The 18,608-nt window shown below is 49.8% G+C and overlaps 1 protein-coding gene across 1 annotated transcript in view; it reads right to left on the bottom strand.

The window, feature by feature from the left end:
* The window catches only part of ANTXR1 (ANTXR cell adhesion molecule 1), a 50,721-nt gene that overhangs the window by 27,590 nt on the left and 4,523 nt on the right, over positions 1 to 18,608 (bottom strand). The window contains exons 2-10 of the mRNA XM_036396843.2: positions 14,829 to 14,900; positions 14,014 to 14,085; positions 12,103 to 12,184; positions 11,287 to 11,320; positions 10,267 to 10,346; positions 9,337 to 9,405; positions 7,980 to 8,060; positions 4,425 to 4,485; positions 2,756 to 2,854 (exon numbers count right to left, since the gene is read on the bottom strand). Coding sequence (XP_036252736.1) covers positions 2,756 to 2,854; positions 4,425 to 4,485; positions 7,980 to 8,060; positions 9,337 to 9,405; positions 10,267 to 10,346; positions 11,287 to 11,320; positions 12,103 to 12,184; positions 14,014 to 14,085; positions 14,829 to 14,900 — 650 coding nt within the window. The remainder of the gene's footprint in view (positions 1 to 2,755; positions 2,855 to 4,424; positions 4,486 to 7,979; positions 8,061 to 9,336; positions 9,406 to 10,266; positions 10,347 to 11,286; positions 11,321 to 12,102; positions 12,185 to 14,013; positions 14,086 to 14,828; positions 14,901 to 18,608) is intronic.

The following is an 18,608-nucleotide window of genomic DNA, read 5'->3' as shown; positions in this document are numbered from 1 at the left end:
AGGAAAGGAGAGGAAAGGAGAGGAAAGGAGAGGAAAGGGGAGGAAAGGGGAGGAAAGGGGAGGAAAGGGGAGGAAAGGGGAGGAAAGGGGAGGAAAGGGGAGGAAAGGGGAGGAAAGGGGAAAGGGGGGAAAAGGAAAAGGGGAAAGGCGAAAGGGGAAAGGCGAAAGGGGAAAGGCGAAAGGGGAAAGGCGAAAGGGGAAAGGAAAAGGGGAAAGGAAAAGGGGAAAGGAAAAGGGGAAAGGAAAAGGAAAAGGAAAGGGAGGGGAAAGGAAGGGGGGGGAAGAAAAAGGAAAAAGGGGAAAAGGGGAAAAGGGGAAAAGGGGAAAAGGGGAAAAGGGGAAAAGGGGAAAAGGGGAAAAGGGGAAAAGGGGAAAAGGGGAAAAGGGGAAAAGGGGAAAAGGGGAAAAGGGGAAAAGGGGAAAAGGGGAAAAGGGGAAAAGGGGAAAAAGGGAAAAAGGGAAAAAGGGAAAAAGGGAAAAGGATGGGATGGGCTTGGGGAAGCAGGCAGGGAGTGCAGCAGCTCCAGCCCTGCTGCTGATCACGCCTCTGCTCGCTGCTCTGCTCGGCCAAATATCCCTCACGCTTTCTGCAGATGGTCCCTTTTATTTCCAGTCCCGTAGCTCTGAACATTCTGCGTCTCTGCTCTCTCACCTGCCCCTTTTCCCTGCCAATAATCCCAATAAAACCCCATTAGCTCATGCCTTTAACCTCAGCACGTCCCAGCCCTGCTCACTGCACCTCATCTGGGATAATTTAAGGTTTCAGGAACTGTTGGCTTAGTGTTATCTTTAAAAATACCTCCCTCCCTGATGCTATCAGAGCTTCGAGGCAAACAAAGGCAGCTGAGCTTTCCAGCCTCCAGGAGGTTTCCATAAAATCCTGGTTCAGCTCTCTCAGGGACAGGGTTTGAGCTGTGTCACCTCAGATGAGCCAGAACCCTCCTCGTTCCCTGCCCCACCTACCAAGGAGCTGCTAAATGAAAGGAAAGATTATCGATCACCATGGTCCTTGGAACGCGCTGCTGTAAGAGCAAGCAGGAATTCTTTACAGCATCCACTTTACATTTATTTCTGTTTCATTTCCAGCCTTTGCCCCAGCAAACTCCCCCTGCTCCGAAGAACGATTTACCCAGGGGCTCGAAACGCACCCGAGCCTTGAGATCGCCACGTTCCAGAGCTCATGGATGCGTTTGTCCCACACTGAGCAGGGGCGGCACTGCCTCCAAAGCAACCGGGAATTTGCTGAACAAATCCCAGGACGGGAATACCCTGCTCAGCAGAGCTGCAGGAGCAGGGCACCGAGCACCCCAAAACAGAGGTGGGGAGAGAACCACAGCTGTGAGCCCCCCAAAACACAGGGGAGGGGAGAGAACCACACCTGTGAGCACCCCAAAACACAGGGGAGGGGAGAACCACAGCTGTGAGCCCCCCAAAACACAGGGAGGGGAGAAACACAGCTGTGAGCACCCCAAAACACAGGGAGGGGAGAAACACACCTGTGAGCACCCCAAAACACAGGGGAGGGGAGAAACACACCTGTGAGCCCCCCAAAACACAGGGGAGGGGAGAACCACACCCGTGAGCACCCCAAAACACAGGGAGGGGAGAAACACACCTGTGAGCACCCCAAAACACAGGGGAGGGAGAAACACACCCGTGAGCACCCCAAAACACAGGGGAGGGGAGAGAACCACCCCTGATCCCCCTCTGAGCACCCCAAAACACAGGGGAGGGGAGAGAACCACACTTGTGAGCACCCCAAAACACAGGGAGGGGAGAAACACAGCTGTGAGCACCCCAAAACACAGGGGAGGGGAGAAACACACCTGTGAGCACCCCAAAACACAGGGAGGGGAGAGAACCACACCTGTGAGCACCCCAGCCAGGCACTGGGGGATGCTCTGAGCACCCCAAAACACAGGGGAGGGGAGAGAATCACACCTGATTTCCCCTTATGAGCACCCCAGATTTCAGGTGGGAGTAAAACCACACCTGATCCCCCTCCGAGCACCCCAAAACACAGGTGGGAAGAGAGAAGCACACCTGATCCACCTGCTCACAGCTCTGAGGGATGCTCTGAGCACCCCAAAACACAGGTGAGGGGAGAGAACCACACCTGATCCCCCTCTGAGCACCCCAAAACACAGGTGAGGACAGAACCACGCCTGATGCCCCCTTCTGAGCACCCCAAAACACAGGTGAGGACAGAACCACACCTGATCCCCCTCTGAGCACCCCAAAACACAGGTGAGGACAGAACCACACCTGATCTCCCCTTCTGAGCACCCCAAAACACAGGTGAGGGGAGAGAACCACACCTGATGCCCCTCTGAGCACCAGAAAAACACAGGGGAGGGGAGAGAATCACACCTGATTTCCCCTTATGAGCACCCCAGATTTCAGGTGAGAGTAAAACCACACCTGATGCCCCTCTGAGCACCCCAGCCAGGCACTGGGGGATGCTCTGAGCACCCCAAAACACAGGGGAGGGAGAACCACACCTGATGCCCCTCTGAGCACCCCAGCCAGGCTCTGGGGGATGCTCTGAGCACCCCAGATTTCAGGTGAGGACAGAACCCCACCTGGTCCCCCTGCTCAGAGCCCAGCTCGGGCTCCCTTTTACGAAACCACCCCAGTTGCCCCATGGACATCTCCTCATGGCGCAGCCCTGCTCTCCCAGCCCCGGTGTTTGGGGCCGCAGGGGCGGGAGGGGAAGCAGGGAGGAGCCCGGGGCGGGGGGCTTTGTGCTCCTTACTGAGGGTGAGGGTGTCGTTGATCCTGAAGCTGCAGAGCACCCTGTCCACGTTGCGCGCGTGCCGGAATCCGTTCCCCCTGACCACCACCTGGAAGGACTCTGCCAAAAGAGCCACAGCGCAGCGGGCATGCACAGCGTCAGCAAAACCGCCCCACAGACACCAGAGGGTCACGTCCAAACAGGACACACAGGAGCCCTCTGGCTTTATTGGAATAAAGGCAGAGGCCGTGGGGCATCCCCTGGGGTCTCTCCAAGGTTTGGAGGACGCAGCCTCCCTTTTCATATCCCAATTTCCAGCCACATTTCCCTTCTCTCTGTCCCCATTTCTGAGGTACTTGAGAGGTTCAGACCTCCCAATATGCCTGATCCCAAGGATTGCCCTCTAATGTATAACCCTGCCTTTAATTTTTAATTCTTGTTAGGAAAATCAACCCACAAACACCAGAGGGTCATGTCCAAAAAGGAGACAGAGGAGCCCTTTTGCTTTATTCCAATAAATGCAGAGGCCATGGGGCATCCCCTGGGGTCTCTCCAATTTTTGCAGGATGCAGCCTCCCTTTTCATATCCCAATTTCCAGCCACATTTCCCTTCTCTCTTTCCCCATTCTGAGGTGCTTGAGAGGTTCAGACTCCCCAGAACACCTGATCCCAGAGATTCCCCTCTAATGTATAACCCTCCCTTTTCATTTTTAATTCTTGCAGAATTTAGGGGTTTTTCTTCCCCATTGTTTCTTTCATCTTTAACATCCAATTCCATTTATCAGCAAACCCAAAGTTTATTTGTAAAAGCAAATATCCTTTTCCCTTCACCAATCAGTGGAATCCTCCCCACTGTTCCTCTCATTTCTCAGTGCTGGTTTTATCTATTTATGGGGTTTTTTTTGTTTGTAAAGACAAACCCCTCATTCCTCTCAGGCGGGGAGGGAGCAGAGGCTACGTTTCCAACGGGTTTTAAATGGTGAAACAGCCAATTTTAGCAGTTGAAAACCCCCACAATGACCATTCATGACTGCTGTGTGTTATAAATGAATTAGCCAATTTGATTAATGAGCAGAATTTATGGTGGCCAGTGGCACTTCCATCATAAAAGGGATTTATTTATTTAACTCCCTGCAGGCCAAGGGCTGCGTTGCCAGACTTGGAGGTCCTGAACTGAGGATCCAAAGAACTGCTGGATTTTCCAGGGATTGCTGCTCTTGTGAAGCAGCTCTGACAAACCCTGTGCGTTTCCTCTCTGGGCACAGCTGTTCCTGCCCCTGCCCTCCCACAATGGCAGGGATGAGATCAAAGCCCTCAGGAACTGTTAAACATGGTTATAAATGATGTTTTCAAGCCACCTGTGTTCTAGAAGCACCCTTGTTTATTTGCACTTGAGTGTGCAAATATCTTTTTAAGTGCATCTACTTCAAGCATCACACAGCCAGACTGGCGTGACAGAAGAACATTCATGGAAAACTTTGGAATTCAGGCCTTTTCTGTAAGAAAATTTCATTTGACACCACTTGGCAGAAGTGGGGCAGTGCACAGTGCCCAGAGGTGAAAAAGAAATTCACCCCAAAATAAAGGTGAAACATGGCAAATAGTGAATCTGGCACTCTGCAGCAATTAGAGATGAACTGAAAATTGTATTTTTTGGGCAATGGAGAGCCATGGCCTCACTCATACTCACCCCCTGCACAGATACTGGAGGGCTCTGCTGCCAGGATCTCTATGCAGGATTTCTTCAAAATCTGAGAGAGACAAAACGTGAATTCCTCAGCCTGGTTTCCATGGAGACAGAGATGGAAATAAAGAAGTGACAATGACCCTCGAACCCAGCAGAGCAATCTGGGCTGGGGGCACAGCTCCAGCTCTGGGCTCCCCACCCTGCATCACCCAAACCGGTCCCAGTGCCCGCCTGGGGCTGTGCCGGGCCCTGTGCCCCATTTTCTGCAGTAATTCTGGAATTATTGCTGATTATCGGCAGCCCCCAGGGCTGTGGAGGCATCGCCTCCCTCCCCGGGCAGCCCCAGCTCCCTCCCAACCAAACACCCCCAGTTCAAGCTGGACTGTTCGGCTTTGCCTAAATCAGCCCAGAAATCCCCGCAGAGCCACCCCAGGCGCTGGGATTTCTGTCTTTAACCTGATTTATGTCAGCTCACCCGAGGCTGCTCAGACCAAAGCTCAGCCAATTCTCCTCCGTTTAAGCCAGATTGAAGCCAGGCTTAAGGAGCAGAGAGTCCTTGGGAGGGCTGGCCCTGGCTTTAGGCACTTTTGGAAGGGATTTCCTTGGCTCAGGCTTGGCTCTCAGGGCAGAGGCATTATTTATTTTATTAATTATCTCTATTATTATCATTTATTATTTATTTTATTAATTATCTTTATTACTATCATTTATTATTTATTTTCTTATTTATTTTATTATCTATTATTATAAACTATTATCTATTATTTATTATCTATGGTATTAATTATTTACATTTACTATTTATTAATTATTTTATTATTTAGTTTTGTTTATTTATTATTTATTATCTATGTTATTATTTATTTTTATTCTATTATTATTTGTTTTTATTATTTAGTTTTATTTATTATTTATATTTTTATTTTACAATTTATTTAATTAATTATATATCAACTATTATTTATGCTATTATTTATTATCTATTATTAATGTTATTAATTCTTCATTTTTATTATTTATTTTTATTATTCATTATGTTTATTTTTATTTTGAATTTTATTTTAAATTTTTTATTTATTTATTATTATTTATTCTATTATTATTTATTTATCATTTATTTATTCCCTCATGGGGCTGCAGCCCCCCAGGCTGTTCCCTGCCCTGCAGAGCGGCCCCAGCTCCTCCTGCCCAGCCTGAGCTGAGCCTGGGCAGAGCTGGGGGCTCAGCAAAGCTCAGCTCAGCTCCAAGAGGCCAGCAAATGTCAGCCAAGCATCCTTGGGTGACTCAAATCCAGCATGAAAACTATTTTCCCGACTTTAAATTGAAACATCTGTAAGGGAAGAACAGCAACCAATGCAATAAACCCTGCAAGGAAAAAGAGAATTTTTGGTTTTTTGTTTATACCTAATTGCAAAAGCTACTCCTAGAGCCAGGCCTTGCTTTTTGGAACGTTTGGACAGGAATTTGAAGGTTTCACACATCGAGGCAGAAGTTTTACTCAGAAAGCAGGGCTGAGAGTACCAAGGGGCTGAAGGAGGCAGGGTGCCCTGAGCCTGCCAGGCGAGGAGAGAGGAGATCTGCAGGAACGAGGTTTTACAGGAACTGCCGAGCGGGAGAAAGGAGAAAGTCAGCAGCTGAGAACAGAACTGAAGAATTGCAAACAGGAGAATTTGGAATAGAAGAGTTTAAAGGAGACAGAATGAGGAAAAACACAGAGAATGTAAAATACAATCAGCGCTTTTTAAAATGAAGTAAAACCCCCCCATGATTAAATTTGAGGTGAGTGACTTCTGCTCAGCCACTTACAAACATTCCTGCTAGCTCAGAGGGGGGAATGGCAGGTGGATGATGCAGGTATCCCAGTCCAGTCCCTTTACATGACCATAAAATCTGCCCCTAAACACTTACACAGTGCCAGCTGCAATATTTATTTTGATTTAGGTTAAGTTTCCAAGCACACGCCCTGACTTAGAGTGAACATCGGGCAGAATTAGTGCAAAAGGACCAAAATTGCAATGGCAGCACAGGGGTCCTTTTGGCAAGGGAAGAGGGACCTGATTTTCCAGCTGGAAGAGGAATCCACAGATTGTTTGTTATCCTCTGGGGTGATCAATGCCCTCCTTGCCATTCCTTTCACCCACAAAACCTCTTCCTTTCTCCCAGGCTGCTGCAGGGATCCATCCCTGCCCTTCCCTCCTTCCCAAACTGGGAATTTTCTCTCCCCTCTCAGCTGGAGCAGCTCCTGGCTGGCCTGGAGGCTGAAAAATCTCAACTGGAAGGGGAGGCAGAGCTGGGACTCATTAAAAACAGCTGCAGAGGGAATGCAGGGCTGGGAGGCCAAGCGTTGCTGTGCTGTTGTTGTTGTGCTGCTCTCTGAAATAAATGAAATGCGGCACCTGATTGTCCCAGAGAGCTCAGGCAGTGCCAGGAAAACCAACAAAGCAGGGCTGGGTTCTATGTGCATGTGAGAGCACTGGGGAAAAAATGGGGGAAAAAATGGGGGAAAAAATGGGGGAAAAAATGGGGGGGGAAAATGGGGGGGGAAAAATGGGGGGGGAAAAATGGGGGGGGAAAAATGGGGGGGGAAAAATGGGGGGGGAAAAATGGGGGGGGAAAAATGGGGGGGGAAAAATGGGGGGGGAAAAATGGGGGGGAAAAAATGGGGGGGGAAAAATGGGGGGGGAAAAATGGGGGGGGAAAAATGGGGGGGGAAAAATGGGGGGGAAAAAATGGGGGGGGAAAAATGGGGGGGGAAAAATGGGGGGGGAAAAATGGGGGGGGAAAAATGGGGGGGGAAAAATGGGGGGGGAAAAATGGGGGGGAAAAAATGGGGGGGGAAAAATGGGGGGGGAAAAATGGGGGGGGAAAAATGGGGGGGGAAAAATGGGGGGGAAAAAATGGGGGGGGAAAAATGGGGGGGGAAAAATGGGGGGGGAAAAATGGGGGGGAGGGAGACAAAACAATTCCTTCTCCAGCTGGGGACCAAGGACAACCACCCAAAGCTCAGGCCCAAGAGCAGAAACAACGTGGAATGAAGAGGGAAAAACAAGGATGGGACTTCATAACCTAAAGCTATAATTGGATAATTAACTCCAATATGCACATGGAGCAGAACTTATAAAAGTGACAGACCTCATGACCAGTTGTCCCTTTTGTGAGCATTTTGGTTCATCTTGGGTCCATTTTGTGCCCATTTTGGTTCATCCTGGGTTCATTTTGTGCCCATTTTGGTTCATCCTGGGTCCATTTTGTGCCCGTTTTGGTTGATCTTGGGTGCAGCCCTGGCTGGGCTCTTGTGCTGCCCAAGGTGGCTCCATGGAGGAGATCCTTTGAATAAATCCCTGCTCTATTCTGGAACTCTGCTCCAGCCCAGCCTTCCACGGGGAAAGGGGAAACCTGGGCCCTTTTGACAAATTCCACCCCAAAGCAGCATTTTAGCACAGAGCAAGGCTGCTTCCCTTGGCCTGAGTGCTTCAGTGAATTATTTCCCAGCAGGCTCTGGTGAAAGCCAAGCTCAGGGTGACCCCAGCAGTGCGAACAGTGGGTGGAAATACTCACAGAGTCAATGATGCCCTGCAGGGCCTCAAAGCCATCGTTGACAGGGAAGACATGATCTCTGCTGTCAGCAATCCGGGCCAGCTGCCACAGGGGGAGAAATGGAACAGAAATGCAGAGGGTGACATCAATTAGCCTGCAGGCAGATAATTAAGACTTCTCCAGTTTAACTGGCTTGCAAATAAAACCCTCCAAGACTCAGCTGCTCTCTCTGGGTTGCCCCCGTGCTGTGGTTTATTGAGCAGGAAAATGTTTGTCCTGTTAGCCTGATTTGCTTTATAAATCAGGGGTTTTTCAGATCAGGGATCAGAAGAGCCTTGGAGACAAGGCAGAGTGTGGCTTTCACTGGTGCCTAGGGGCTAATGATCCTCAGGGCAAACAGGAACCCAAAAAAGGTTGGACTCCACAATCATGGAGGCATTTTCCAACCTTGACTCTTCCATTTCAATTCTTTGAAATGCTACCACAGGCCTGGTCCAGCTCTCCTGTCCCGCCAGGGATTCAATACTGGGCCCGTGGTCAGAGAGGACTCAGGGAGACACCAGGGGATGTTTTCTGAGTGGAGGCTGAAAGGTCCCAGAGGAGCATTCAGAAACCTCTGTGACGATGAGGAGGAGCCTTCCTGAGGAGGTGGTGAGGCCAGGGCAGCCAGGCCATCACCTGCCAGCGGCACACCAAGGGTTAACCAGAGCTCCCCATGCATCTGCTGGAGCAGGCTCAGCTGCAAGGCCAGGGCTTGTTCCAGTAAATCCCCCCTGGCAGGGGCACCAGGGCCTCTCTGCAGCTTCCAGGAGAGCAGAGATTGCTCCCCAAGCCCTGGGGCTGCAGGCAGGTGATGGCCGGGCTGAAAGGGACCAAAACCCAGCAGGACCCGGCTGTGCCAGGGGCTCACTTCAGACAGGAGCAGGGGGAGAGGAAACCCCCAGGAGGAGCCTGGAGCAGGGGATTCAGGGCTGTGAGCCCCTGCCCCGAGGCTGTGAGCCCCTGGCCAGGCTTTGCCACTCATCAGGAGGAGCTGGGGCAGACTCTGAGAGAAAGGGACCAAAACCCAGCAGGACCCGGCCGTACCAGGTTCTCACTTCAGACAGGAACAGAATGAGAGGAAACCCCCAGGAGGAGCCTGGAGCAGGGGATTCAGGGCTGTGAGCCCCTGCCCAGGCTTTGCCAGGCTCCCAGGGGCTGGGGCAGGCACAGGGGCAGACTCTGAGGGAAAGGGACCAAAACCCAACAGGACCCGGCCGTGCTCACTTCAGACAGGAGCAGGGGGAGAGGAAAAGCCCAGGAGGAGCCTTGAGCAGGGCTGTGAGCCCCGTGAGCCCCTGGCCAGGCTCTGCCAGGCTCCCAGGGCTGGGGCTCTCACCTGGGTCTCGTTGAAGTCCTTCACCCCCACGCAGTACACGGTGGCCCCCAGGTCCCTGGAGCGGTTGGCCTGCAGGGGACAGAGGCACAGCAGGGTCACCAAGGGGCTGGGAACCCTTAAAATCACAAAAGCAGCTGCAAAGCCAGGCCTCAGAGCCTCAGAGCCAGCGGAGCTGCAGTTAGAGCCAAGCAGGAGCCACGAGATTGGTCAGCAGAAAAGTTCTGTGAGACGTAGAAAGGACAAATGTTGGTTTTACTCTACAAACCCATTCTTCTTGCTGTTACTGGATTTAATGCTGCACTTTGGACAGACTGAGAGGAAAAGCTCTGTCCGTAGCAAACCCGTGCAGAAATTCCCTCTGCCAAGTTTAGATGGCCCTGGTTTGACTGGCAAGTGCCAAGTGCTCGTCTCTGCAGGGAGGGTGTGCAGAGGAACATTCTGCAGCAAAGCTCTTGGGCTCACCCCACTGTGTAACATTTTGCACTCATTTAATGGGGATGCTGAGAATGTGTGCCTGAGCCTCAGGGATATTTGTGGCAATGCCAGGCTGGCTGATCTGAAGGATTTTCTGATGTGGCAGAAGCCACCACCCTCCTCCTGCAGCTGTGACTTTGTGTGAGAGGGGGGGGGAAAAGTGAAAGTGAGAATATTCAGCATTTCCCAGAGCAATCCAGTAATCACTGAAACTTTTCAGCTGTGAACAATTCCTCCTCCTGCGTTTATTTTTAACTGGAGGTTTTAACCCCTCTCCTTCCCCCTGAACAGGCTCAGCTGGGGTGGCTCAGAGGCTGCTGCTGTCACTGGTTGTCCTTCAGATTCCTGCCTGCAGAGCACCAAAGTGGAGATTTCTCAGTGGGCAAAAAGCTTTTCCTCACCCTCTGCATTCCCAGCAGCCAGCCCAGACATTCCCCTGCCTATGCAGTCACTTACCTCCCTCTCAGAGTAGAAAAACAGATCCTCGTGGAGCTCCCCGTCTGTCAGTGCAATGATGACACTGGCAGTCCTGTAACCTGAACACACAAACCTCCTTAGTCCTGGCTTTGTTAAACCACCTCAGAAAGCATCCTTGGGTTTGCTGAACCACCTCAGAAAACAACCTTTGGTTTGTTAAACCATCTCAGAAAACAACCTTTGGTTTGTTAAACCATCTCAGAAAACAACCTTGGGTTTGCTAAACCACCTCAGAAAGCATCCTTGGGTTTGGTAAAGCACCTCAGAAAACATTCTTTGGCTTGTTAAACCACCTCAGAAAGCATCCTGCTGGCATTTCAGGCCAGGGAATGAGGCTGCAGCCACCAAAATCCCAATTTGCTCCTGGTTTTATTCCTGCTCTCAGTTCCAGAAATCCAGAGGGGCTTTTTCAGCCGGTGACAAAAAGCTCCTTTGGGATTTAAACAAAGATGGTGGGGAAAGGGCCAAAAAATCGTCAAGATTCCTGAGCAACATTTCAGGAACATCATTAAACCTTTGCAGCCTTCCCTTCCAAACCAGAAAGTTTTTACATCAGTTACAGGGAAGGAAAGGACATTTTTTTCAGTTGTCTGCACTTAACGCTGGTTTTAATAATTGCTGGTTTAAAAAATCTTTTCCCTAACAGCTTCTCCATTTATTTGTGTTTCAGAAGAAAGAAGAAATGGTTGCCTGAGCCCTCCAGAAAGGGTAAGGTGCCAGTTTTGGTGAGGGTGGGCACCTGCAGCCAGCCTGGCTTCTCCCTTTTGGCCTGAAGCACTTTAATTCCTTAAACACTTTAATTCCAGCTCCTCAAAGCTCCTCCTGCTCCTTTTCCCTTTCAGGACTCCTTCCCTGAGCAGCACCAATCCCTGCAAGAACAGGAGCCACCCCCACCCTTCCCACAGCAAAGCTGCAATTATTATTTTAGATCTGTTGAAGTTATCAATCAAAAAAGAAAGAGTAAAAACCCCATTCCGTGGATCAAGAAGGGCCTCTCACCGTGAACATTCTCGTGGTAAATCTGCTCACTTGCCTGAAATCAGATCAGAAGATTGTCAGTAATAAACCAACAATTGGTTTGCTTGGTCCCACCAGCCAAAGCAGCCCCAGAGCTGTGTCCCACTGTTCTCCTCTCTGAAAACCCCATCCCCTTTCATCCCTGAGAAATATCCCAGGCCAATATCCCTAAATATTCCTAAACATCAGTGCTAAATATCCCTCAGCAGCCCCAGATCAACGATTCCTAAATATTCCTAAATATTCCTAAACATCAGTGCTAAATATCCCTCAGCAGCCCCAGGTCAACTATTCCTAAATATTCCTAAATATTCCTAAACATCAGTGCTAAATATCCCTCAGCAGCCCCAGGTCAACCATTCCAGCTGCAAATAAAGCATCAGCTCAGTCTGTGCGTTCCCATTTCAGGGATGGGGCAGCTCTTTAACAGCTCAAACCCCTCCCAAACCCCACGTGGGAGGCAGTGCAGGAGCTCAGCTTTGGAGAAACTCCTGAGCTTGTAAAAATACGTGAAAACCATGCCCAGGAGGAGAAGGGAACAGTGTCTGCAGTTATTTGGGCACCCCAGGTGTGAGCTGTGGCCGCTCCCCCCCCCAGCCCAGGTGGGACTGACCCCTCCCCACCCTCCTGGGCACAGAGACTCAGTGCCACTGAAAGAGCAGAAATCAAGAAACGAGCAGAGTTTGCAGCCCCAGCCCTGAGCCCTTGCAAAGGGACACAGGGTCCCTCTCCCCCAGCAGGGAATTCCCAAGGGTTGTGCAGCCCCTGGGGAGCAGAGCCAGCCCCTGCCCCAGTTACCCTCTCAAATCCTTCGTGCATGTACGTGTCCCCTCCTGGCAGCACCTTCTGCAGCTCCTCCAGGCCCTGCCGGATCTGCTCCCTGCAAGGAAGGCAGGGCTGTGACCCCCGGGAGGGAAGGACCAGGGAGCAAAGCCACCAGGGTGTCCTGGCTGGCAAAGCCACCAGGGTGTCCTGGTGACACTCAGAGAGACCCAGGAGCAAAGCCACCAGGGTGTCCTGATACCCAGCAGAGGTGGGTGAGGTACCCAGGGTGTCCTGATGGCACTGTGACATCCAGGACCAAAGCCACCAGGGTGTCCTGGCTGGCAAAGCCACCAGCATGTTCTGGCACCCAGCAGAGGTGGGTGATGGATCCAGGGTGTTCTGGTGGCACTGTGAGAGCCAGAGAAAGCCACCAAGGTGTCCTGGCTGGCACTGTGAGAGCCAGGAGCAAAGGACCAGGGTGTCCTGGTGGCACTGTGACACACCCAGAACCAAAGCCAGCAGGGTGCCCTGGTGGCACTGTGTGACACCCAGAACCAAAGCCAGCAGGGTGTCCTGGTGGCACTGTGTGACACACCCAGGAGCAAAGCCAGCAGGGTGTCCTGGTGGCACTGTGTGACACCCAGGAGCAAAGGACCAGGGTGTCCTGGTGGCACTGTGTGACACCCAGGACCAAAGCCAGCAGGGTGTCCTGGTGGCACTGTGTGACACCCAGGACCAAAGCCAGCAGGGTGTCCTGGTGGCACTGTGACACCCAGGAGCAAAGGACCAGGGTGTCCTGGTGGCACTGTGACACACCCAGGACCAAAGCCAGCAGGGTGTCCTGGTGGCACTGTGACACATCCAGGACCAAAGCCAGCAGGGTGTCCTGGTGGCACTGTGTGACACCCAGGACCAAAGCCACCAAGGTGCCCTGGCACAAGCAGGGGTGGGTCCCGGCTGTCCTGGCATGCAGGGCACAGAGACTGGGTCAGCCCAGAGTCCCCCCAGTGCCTCTCCAGGCTGCTTCATCCTCTGCACCCCTGTCCCTGCAGGAGATGCTCAGCCTGGCTGCGTTCAGGGACCTTTCCAAGGCTGGAGTGAGGGTGCACTGCTCGGAGGAAGGCAGCCAGCTCCCTCCCCTCTGGTGTGTGATTTCAGGCATCCAAGATGTAAAACACATGCTGGCTTACACACTCCACACATGTGGAACATAGATTTCTGCTCCACGTGGCAATGAAGTTAACAGAGGAAGCGAGAGAGATTTAGGGACCTCATCCAGCTCTCCTTGCAAGGCAGAATAATTAAAATAAAATAAAATATTAAAAAAGAAGAAAAATAAAATAAAATAAAATATTAAAAAAAAGAAGAAAAATAAAATAAAATAAAATAATAATTAATCCTGTAGATTTTTCTGGGATTAACTTGGGGGTCTGTAAGGGGGTGGCAGGGACACACTTCACAAACAAGGCAATCTGGTATTGCCAAAAAATCCACCCCAAACTCTCTTTGGCTGTGCCACACCTTCAGGCCCCGAGGAAATCACATTTCCCTCCAGCCAGGGGTGTGGGTGGCACCTCTGCCTTCCAAGCTGCTTTTAAGGGAAGGGAATTTCACCCCTCTGCAGGAGACACTCCCAGAGGTGTTCCAGCCTCTGCTCCTCTGACAAAATCCTGAATTTTGCAGGATTTTGTGCAGGTTCCCCCAGGGAAACCAGCGTGAGCTGGAACCCTGACTGAAGGACATTTATTTGGGAGCTGAAATTAATCCATTAATCAGGGAACCTCTGCCCTGAGAGCCCTTGGGGCGTTCTAGCAGGGCAGGGTGGGAAACTGGGGAGCCCAGAGGAGGCACAGCACGTTCCCAGTGGGATGGAAAGCACTGAGGAGGGTGAGGGAAGCCACAAGGACACAGAGGCTGCTGTTGGACCTCTAAACCTCTCCTTACCTGTCTTCTGTTAGCCTCATTAGAATTGTCCCTCTGGTTGAAAAGACAATGAAGGACATCCTCAGCTGAGGGCTGGAGGAGAGAAAAAAGGGGATGAATGTGGAGGTGAGAGCAGAGCTCAGGGTGCACACCCAGCTCAACAGGACGAAAACGTGCTTAGCCCCGGGCTTTGTTAGTCCAGGCAAACCTTGGGGAATCCCTGTAAAGGATGTGGGGAACATTTGTACCACAGCCTTGGGATTGCGAAAGCCAGAAGAGCTAAAATGCATCCTGAGACAAGGGAGGGCTCAACATGGGTCACGTTTGTCACAGCAGCTCCCAGCCCCTGTCCCCAGGGGCTCCTCAGCCAGGGCCTGAGAGCCACAGGCTGTGCCTGCAGTCCCAAACCCCTGCACCTCAGGGACAGCAGGATCTGAGCCAGGCAAGGCAGGCGGGAATAAATGGAATTATTTTATCTCCCACAGGTCTGAGCCAGGCAAGGCAGGCAGGAATAAATGGAATTATTTTATCTCCCACAGGTCTGAGCCAGGCAAGGCAGGCAGGAATAAATGGAATTATTTTATCTCCCACAGGTCTGAGCCAGGCAAGGCAGGCAGGAATAAATGGAATTATTTTCTCTCCCTCTTGCCCACAACAGGAAGGTGGGAAGGAGCAGTGAACGGAGGGTGGGAGGAAAGCATCAAGAGCCCTTTCCCCACCACATTTCCCCATGGAGCAGCACATGAGGGGCTGGGCTGGCAGCCCCAGACCCCTCCAGGGAGCTGCAGAACTTTCCTCACCTGATGAACTTTCCTCACCTGATGAACTTTCCTCACCTGATGAACTTTCGGGCCAGGTGCTCCACAAAGTGATAGATCTCGTTCCAGTGGTGCAGGACACTGCCTGACCTGGGGGCACAAGGGTGACAGACAGACAGACAGACACATCAGGGTCACTGCTCTGCCCCACGCTGCTCAGGGAGGAATTTCCTCTGTTCAGCACTCACTGCCCAGGCTCTTCCTCCAGAGAGATCAAACTGGGACTGACATTTCCTACTTAACTTAAAATCAAAATAATTCCCACTCCTGTGACGGTGTTCACAGGGGTCCCAGGATGAGGGAAGAGATGAGAATGTTGACTCCATGTTCCAGAAGGATTGATTTATTATCTTAACATATAATTATTAGTAGTATCTTATTATAACTTTATAATATTTATAATATTCTATAAATATTATAAATATTTATAAATTATAAAATATAAATAATTTTATAATAGTATTACATTATATTATGAATATTTTATAAAATAATGTTAATATTTTACTATACATAATTTTAATATATAATTATTATATATAGTATAATATTTATATATAATATAATATTTATAGATCACATTTAATATTTATTATTTTAATATTTAATTAATATATAATATATATTAAAACTATACTAAAACAATAGAAGAAAGGATTTCATCAGAAGGCTGGCTAAGAATAGAATAGAAGAATGATAACAAAGGCTTGAGACTGACTGAGACAGTCTGGCCAGCTGGGCTGTGATTGGCCATTAATTAGAAACAACCACACGAGGCCAATCCCAGATGCACCTGTTGCATCCCACAGCAGCAGATAACCATTGGGTACATTTTGTTCCTGAGGCCTCTCGGCTTCTCAGGAGGAAAATTCCCAAGGGAAGGATTTTCCATAAAATCTCATGGCTGCACCCTCCAGCAAGGCTCTGAGGCTGCCCTTGGCCGTTAGGCTGGGCTTTAACACAGCCTTAAGCAAATACAGCCCGTGTGAGTGAGGAGCTGTCTCTGCGCAGTGTTTTAGACCAATTCCACCCGCTCACTCCCAACCATCGCACCGAGCGCGCAGCTCGAGCGTGTTCTGAGAATTACAGGCAGCTGGAGGAACAGATTATTCAACTCCTCCAGTGTTTCCACTGAGCCAGAGACCACGAGGAGTGAAACACCTCAGTCCACATCTCAGCTGCTCTGGTTAATTCTTTCACACCTCAGTTAAAGACAAAACAAACTCATTCTGCTCCTCAGGAGAATAAACCACAGGATGTAATGGGCTTGGATTATTCGCCTTTATGCTGTAAGAACGAGGAAAAAATTAGGTTAATCAGAATCTTTCAGCACAAAATGCCCCTTCTGGCATAAACACTTCTGTGAACACTGGAATATTAATATTGGAAAAAAAAAATTTCTTTCCTGGAGTTGGAAAATAAATGTGTCATCACTTATTCAATTCATTGAGTACAATTAGAAATATTTACAGGGGAAATAACCATTCCAGCTCCAACAGAAATCCATTGATCTGCAGCCTGAGGAAGGAAAGGTGAACGTTTGAGATGGTTTTTCACTTCCCAGGAAGAAAAGGCAAAGGAGCTGTCCTGGCTCAGCTCTGGGAGTGCCAGGGGAGAGGCAGAGCAGGTCCTCAGGCTGCTCAGGGGATAAACCCCAGGATAGAGAGCTATGGTTTATTGCTATTTATTATGATTTATTTCATGCCAGGGGACAGGCAGAGCAGGTCCCCAGCCTGGCTGCTCAGGGGATAAACCCCAGCATATAAAGCTATGGTTTATTGCTATTTATTATGATTTATTTCATGCCAGGGGACAGGCAGAGCAGGCAGGATCACCAGCAAATGCTCTCAGTGCTGAATTCTTCATTTCTGTCTTTCCTCGGACCAGGACATGGCACAAGGCCTCCTTCCCCACACACAAATGTTTATTAAAGAGGAACAAAGGAACACCAAACAGCAAAGCTCTTGATAAACCAACTAAACCACAGGCAGTGGGAAAATTGGAATCGTAAGAGGTGAGGGGTGACAGCATCAGGACTTGCTCTCAGGCAGGAAACTCAACCCCCAAATCGAGAGAACAGAGACACTCAGAGCTCAGCCCCAGGTGCAAATTCCCCCTGGATGGATGGGATAACTCACAGAGCTTGAATTCCACAGGCACTCCAGGCCCAAATCATTTCCTACAACGGGCCTGGAAAAGAAGTTTTTATTGTCTTTAGGTGGTGAGGCATAAAAACCCCTTGAATTTATGGCAAGGGTCACATCAGTCTCCAGAAGGCTTGGAGAGGCAAGGTTGGTTAATCAGAACCCAATCAGTGCCTGCTTCAGTTACTTTAGACCAAAAATTCACCTCCCAAAAGCACCTCAGGGAAGATTCCCACATTTCCTGACCCATCTGGAGGCAGGCAAGAGGAGCTGGGAGCAGCAGCCCCTGCCCAAATGCAATTTCTGAATCACACTTCAGAATTCTCAGGTTCTTCACTCGGCCTAAAATGGACAAACCCAGTAAAACCAACAAAAATGGAGAAAATAAATGAAACCAACAAAAATGGAGAAAATAAATGAAACCAACAAAAGTGGACAAACCCAACACAACCAATAAAGGTGGACAAACCTAAAACAACCAACAAAAATGGACAAACCCAATAAAAACAATAAAAATGGACAAACCCAATAAAAACAATAAAAATGGACAAACCCAACACAAGCAACAAAAATGGGCCAACCCAACACAACCAACAAAAATGGGCCAACCCAACCCAAGCAGGATTTCTGCAGCCAGAGCAAAGCTCACAAAAGCAGCATCAGCTCCCAGTGCCCACCTCCCTGGGCTGTGTCATTCAGCAGCCGCACTGTAAATGACACTTCCTTTGCACAGGGAGGCAGGCCAAGAACTCTGAGCAGGATGAGCGTTTCTAAAGTCCAACTGTAAGATAAGAAAAGCCAATTTTCAAATAGTTCTCTCCTCATATTCCCCAAAGAACCAAGATGAGCAGCGAGCCAAGGCTTTGCAGCTGAATGGCTGATGCTGTAAACTTGCAATTGAAGAAAAGACTCGTCCTGAGGATGCCAAAATCTCTTCTGGAGGAGGGCCCAATAGATGGAAATTAAACCCTGTGACTGTGTTCAAAGGGGGCTGAGGATGAGGGAAGAGACGAGGATCTGACTCCATGTTTCAGAAGGCTGATTTATTATTTTATGATATATATTACATTAAAACTATACTAAAAGAATAAAGGATTTCATCAGAAGGCTGGCTATAGAATAGAAAAACAAGAAGGATAATAAAGGCTTGAGACTGACCAGAGAGTCCGAGCCAGCTGTGCTGTGATTGGCCATTAATTAGAAACAACCACATGAGCCCAATCCCAGATGCACCTGTTGCATTCCACAGCAGCAGATAACCAATGTTTACATTTTGTTCCTGAGGATTTTTTCAGAAAAAATCACGGCTACAAAACCCAAGTGAACCATTCTCTCTAACAAGGGAGTGAGGCCTTCTGTGGGCACCTGCACTGGCGTTTTGTACCTGCCAGGTGTGCAGAGACACTGCAGTGGCCCCTTCAGCAGTGCCCTCCTCCTCCTCACTGGGACAGGGTGCTCCAGAACCCAAAGCTGCACTTGAAGCAGCTCAAGCCTCCCTAACTTGGTCCTTCTTGCCCTTTTTAGACTCCACTTTTCCGTTTCTGCTGCCGCCCCTCCCGGAGCACCTGTGCCTTTATCCAGGTCACAATCCGGGGACATCAGAATCCAGCCACACGCTCACACCAAGGCCTCGCGTGAGTGAAGGGCTCTGCAG

The sequence above is a fragment of the Molothrus ater genome, chromosome 28 (assembly GCF_012460135.2).
Source record: "Molothrus ater isolate BHLD 08-10-18 breed brown headed cowbird chromosome 28, BPBGC_Mater_1.1, whole genome shotgun sequence".
Classification (NCBI taxonomy): domain Eukaryota; kingdom Metazoa; phylum Chordata; class Aves; order Passeriformes; family Icteridae; genus Molothrus; species Molothrus ater.
This window is presented reverse-complemented; position numbering and strand designations above follow the sequence as displayed.